General features: G+C 39.4%; 1 protein-coding gene and 1 pseudogene across 1 annotated transcript; both read right to left on the bottom strand.

Moving 5' to 3' along the window:
• Positions 1 to 210: 210 nt before the first annotated feature.
• LOC149192967 (protein PMR5-like) lies at positions 211 to 1,423 on the bottom strand. Its single transcript, XM_089407168.1, has 3 exons — positions 1,304 to 1,423; positions 592 to 647; positions 211 to 547 (listed from the first exon to the last, which is right to left on the bottom strand). The coding sequence occupies exons 1-3, from the start codon at positions 1,421 to 1,423 to the stop codon at positions 211 to 213; spliced, it is 513 nt and encodes a 170-aa protein (XP_089263294.1).
• Positions 1,424 to 2,725: 1,302 nt separating this feature from the next.
• On the bottom strand, positions 2,726 to 4,749 carry LOC149192966 (beta-phenylalanine coenzyme A ligase pseudogene; annotated as a pseudogene).
• Positions 4,750 to 4,954: the final 205 nt, after the last annotated feature.

The following is a 4,954-nucleotide window of genomic DNA, read 5'->3' as shown; positions in this document are numbered from 1 at the left end:
CCAAGGAATGGCAGGATCAAAGGCTTTGGGCTTTCATCCAGGTATGGTTTCTGGTGATACTTATGGCTTTGACAGGATTGGAATGGGCCCTGTGGATGGGTTTGCAATGCCAGATATGTTTACTGCTCCAGTGAGTCAAGGCAGAGGATTTACTCCTTATGGCCAACCAGGTCCTAGATTTGGCCCAGCTTCAGGGATCAATAAGAATTATCAATGCCCTACACCCTTGGAAAGCAAAGTGACATACAAAAGCTCGTTCCATGTATCAAGGACGCCTGGTAAACACCAATGGCTACAATCTGCAAACTGCTCAAGATGCTGCTTCTCATCATTAGTAACGGTACTACTGTAAATTGAAGTGTGACCATCTTTGCGAAATTGGGATAGTCCTGTGATATCCAGCAGAGTAACAGGAAAAATCATAGTCCCTATAACTTCCTTCACTATGGGCACCTGAGGAATCACTGGAGGCGAGTATCCTTCAAATTGCACTGGTTCAGTCTGACCATAGCATTTCTGCCCGTTCTTCTGATTCCAATAAATTGGGCTGCACATTTACATCAATTTTATGAGGAAAACCATTTCGTATACCTAAAATAAGAGCCATAGCTACTTGAATAGATTTCATGAATATCTTGTAATTTGATCTATCATAAGAACAATTATATTTTTTTAAAGCTTAAACTTCCAATTCCAAAATATTCATGAAAACTGCAATCCACATCAAAAATGCCCTATAATATATACAATGTGTGTTTGTATAAAGATTTACCTGTAATGTGTAGGGTATGAGGTGCTAAAGAAGACAAGTGATTTTTTGGGATCGATATTTGCAGGTATCCAGTTTGCCCACGTCGTCAATGCCCTCTTGTAAGCCACAAGTGGATCCATGTTTGTGTAAAGCTAATTGTTAGCCATGATTAGGTCCCATCTGTCCAACCACATTCCAAACTATTACATTTTTAATATCATTTACAACACTAAATTTGGCTACCCCTTGTTGAAAATTTTAATCAGAAAGTTCAGAGTTTTGATACTTCCCACCTTTGATCTTGCCACCAATGGGATGACTCAAAAACCAATACATCAACTCCTTTCCAGTAAACACCATTATCCGCAAGAGTGTCCAGATTGAGAATTCTCTGGTTCTGACTGTTATTGTGCAGATCAACCAGAAGTGGAGCACAAAAAAACTCCACAGAAGCATCATAATCCTTTTCAAAGAAAGAAGATTGTAAGACTTCATTACTCACCATATAATCAAATGCACAACTATCCATGGAAACTACATTTATCAGCTTACCAGGGCCTTGAATATTGAAGCTTGTTGACTAACAGTTTTCTTATTGCTAGGAATGACTACTTGAAGCATGCAGACCATGGATTCCCATTGATTTTGACTTATTGAGTCTCCAACAAACATTAATCACTTTCCTCTTAACCGCTCTAGCAGATTTTTGGCATTGAAACTGAAACACCATATACAGAAAAGTCCAAATCCTTTTATTCTCATATACAATATCACCCTTTTTTTTATCCATTTATTTTCATATGCAATATCACCCATTTATTTATAAGCTGTGATTTGGGAGCTATCATAGTGCCTTCATGCACCACTTTGTGGAAGCATAGATTCATTGACTAGAGAATACCCTTCCTATTTGAAAGTTAATTGTTGTGGCTACAAAACATAATAATGCTCTTAAAACTTTACAATAGCATAAGGTGTGCACTTCTGGGTATACAAACTTTCTGAGTGCACTTAAATAGAAATGTTCGAGATTCTTTAAGGCAAATTTTAGCTTGGGGTACAGCATGTTTACTATGCACCCATTGTCTCATTGTGCATGTGGAGTTCAGCACTTGCTGCGTATGGTTTTTTTATCATCCTCACTTAACTGTTTAAGATTTTTCTCATACGATCTACGTTTTCAAGGTGATCAGGGCATTATCCGAATTTCCCTCTCAAAACTAAAAAAATCGAAAAACATACTCGAAATTAGCAAGGTCTGCAAATTTGTTAAATTTTTGCAGAAAGTAGTCTCCAATGGAAAATGACATAGCGACTAAGGAGTACCTTTCATGATTGTAGGTCCCCGCAACCAGAGCTCCCCTTTGTGGTTGGGAGGCATAGCTTTGCCAGTAGTTGTGTCAACCACTTGAGCTTCCACATGAGCTGCAAGCAAGCCCGCTGTTCCATAATGTCTGTTTTCTTCATCGGTTATAGTCGAGGATACTGTCTCGTTAGACTCTGTCAATCCATAACCCTACATAATAATAACTTCCTTCAATTAGCCTTCTGCTCAAAACAGAAAGACATTCATATCGCTAAACATGGAATACAGTAAGTTTTGATCTTTCGTCATTTGGGGTAATTCGAAAGTTGGAACAGAATCAAGCCTGTTATGTCTTTCGGAGCTGGGAGACAGTTTTGCTGGGACTATGAACAAGAAAAACATAAATAATAAACAGAGGTGTGCCTTATAAGTGAGGCTTAGGTTTTCTTCAAGATATATGAAGTGCTATTAATAAACCTTTATATCATTTAACCATGGGAGATTGACTTAAACATGAGATGACAAAATCTCTATAAACAGGGCAGATGTTGAAATGGATGACTGAAAGTCTTATGTGATAAACAAGGAGTTACAATTTCAGCCCTGCTCAAAAGCAACTTAAAATCAAATTAATAAGAGGAAATTTGCGAATTAGGGCTGAATACGACCTATTTAATTTTAATAGTTGGAAATCGAGCAGCGAAGTTGTCGATGATGTCTTTGCCAATTGGTGCTCCACCGCAGCCGATCGTGTGAAGCGAAGCCAAATCGTAATTGGCAACAATAGAAGACTTATTTAAAGCGACCAAAATAGGTGGAGCAGCACGCAGGGACTTCACTCTGTACTTCTGTATGGCCGAAAGCATTTCAGCCAAATCGAATTTGGGCAAGACCACAATGGTACTCCCAGCTGCAATACAGGAAAGTGTACAGAAAAATCCAAAAACATGAAACAGCAGGATGATGAATAAACATATCTTCTCCCCTCCCTCCATCAAATTTAAGCTGTGATTTGGGAGCTATCATAGTGCCTTCATGCACTACTTTGTGGAAGCATAGATTCATTGATTGAAGAATACCCTTCCTGTTTGAAAGATAATTGTTGTGGCTACAAAACATATGCTCTTAAAACTTTACAATAGCATAAGGTGTGCACTTCTGGGTATACAAACTTTTTGAGTGCACTTAAATATAAATGTTCGAGATTCTTTAAGGCGAATTTTAGCTTGGGGTACAGCATGTTTACTATGCGCCCATTGTCTCATTGTGCATGGCGAGTTCAGCACTTGCTGCTTATGGTTTTTTTATCATCCTCACTTAATTGTTTAAGATTTTTCTCATACAATCTAGGTTTTCAAGGTGATCAGGGCATTATCCAAATCACCCTCTCAAAACTAAAAAAATCGAAAAACATACTCGAAATCAGCAAGGTCTGCAAATTTGTTAAATTTTTGCAGAAAGTAGTCTCCAATGGAAAATGACATAGCGACTAAGGAGTACCTTTCATGATTGTAGGTCCCCGCAACCAGAGCTCCCCTTTGTGGTTGGGAGGCATAGCTTTGCCAGTAGTTGTGTCAACCACTTGAGCTTGCACATGAGCTGCATGCAAGCCCGCTGTTCCATAATGTATGTTTTCTTCATCGGTTATGGTCGAGGATACTGTCCCGTTAGACTCTGTCAATCCATAACCCTACATAATAATAACTTCCTTCAATTAGCCTTCTGCTCAAAAAGACATTCATATCGCTAAACATGGAATACAGTAAGTTTTGATATTTCGTCATTTGGGGTAATTCGAAAGTTGGAACAGAATCAAGCCTATTATGTCTTTCGGAGCTGGGAGACAGTTTTGCTAGGACTATGAACAAGAAAAACATAAATAATAAACAAAGGTGTGCCTTATAAGTGAGGCTTAGGTTTTCTTCAAGATATATGAAGTGCTATTAATAAACCTTTATATCATTTAACCATGGGAGATTGACTTAAACATGAGATGACAAAAACTCTATAAACAGGGCAAATGTTGAAATGGACGACTGAAAGTCTTATGTGATAAACAAGGAGTTACAATTTCAGCCCTGCTCAAAAGCAACTTAAAATCAAATTGATAAGAGGAAATTTGCGAATTAGGGCTAAATACGACCTGTTTAATTTGAACAGTTGGAAATCGAGCAACGAAGTTGTCGATGATGTCTTTGCCAATTGGTGCTCCACTGCAGCCGATCGTGTGAAGCGAAACCAAATCGTAATTGGCAACAATAGAAGACTTATTTAAAGCAACCAAAATAGGCGAAGCAGCAGGCAGGGACTTCACTCTGTACTTTTGTATGGCCGAAAGCATTTCAGCCAAATCGAATTTGGGCAGGACCACAATGGTACTCCCAGCTACAATACAGGAAAGTGTACAGAAAAATCCGGAAACATGAAACAGCGGGATGATGAATAAACATATCTTCTCCCCTCCCTCCATCTCGTCCCATCTGCTCAGAGCTCCAGATATCATGGCAATGAGATTTCTATGGGTGGAGATGACTCCCTTGCTTTTGCCCGTTGTACTTGACGAGGAGAGAAGCGTCGCAGTGTCTTCCTGTTCGATGTCCACTGCAGGGAGGCCGCTAATGTCAGACTGCAAGAGGAGGTTTAAAGTAGAAATACAGCCCCTGCCAGAGGAGGATATTTCTGCCGGCTTCATGTAGTGGGTGAAGATTTGAGACCGCCATCATTATGGAGAAAGGAGTTGGCATAACAGTTTTCCGTTGAGGTTTTGCGAGACCCGGGCAATAGAACTCGCGCCAGTTGCAAAGATTCTCGGTTGAGACCAAGGAGACGCTGAATGCCCACTGAAAAATATTAAAGAGGCCTAATACGAAAATTGTTTGCCTGCTGAATGTGGATGA

Source organism: Pinus tabuliformis, chromosome 2_2, assembly GCF_031772625.1.
Source record: "Pinus tabuliformis cultivar Carrire ecotype Pingquan chromosome 2_2, CPIR1, whole genome shotgun sequence".
Lineage (NCBI taxonomy): Eukaryota > Viridiplantae > Streptophyta > Pinopsida > Pinales > Pinaceae > Pinus > Pinus tabuliformis.
The sequence above is the reverse complement of the archived record's forward strand: the minus strand, read 5'-3'. Positions and strand labels throughout refer to the sequence as shown.

Bases quoted from the DNA above. Each gene is read 5' to 3' on its own strand.
- LOC149192967 (XM_089407168.1), bottom strand. From the start codon at position 1,423: ATGTTTGTTGGAGACTCAATAAGTCAAAATCAATGGGAATCCATGGTC. The intron at 648-1,303 runs GTAAGCTGATAA...TTCTTATGATAG, and splicing joins CTTCAATATTCAAGGCCCTG to ATCAAATTACAAGATATTCA. The intron at 548-591 runs GTATACGAAATG...GTAAATGTGCAG, and splicing joins AGCTATGGCTCTTATTTTAG to CCCAATTTATTGGAATCAGA.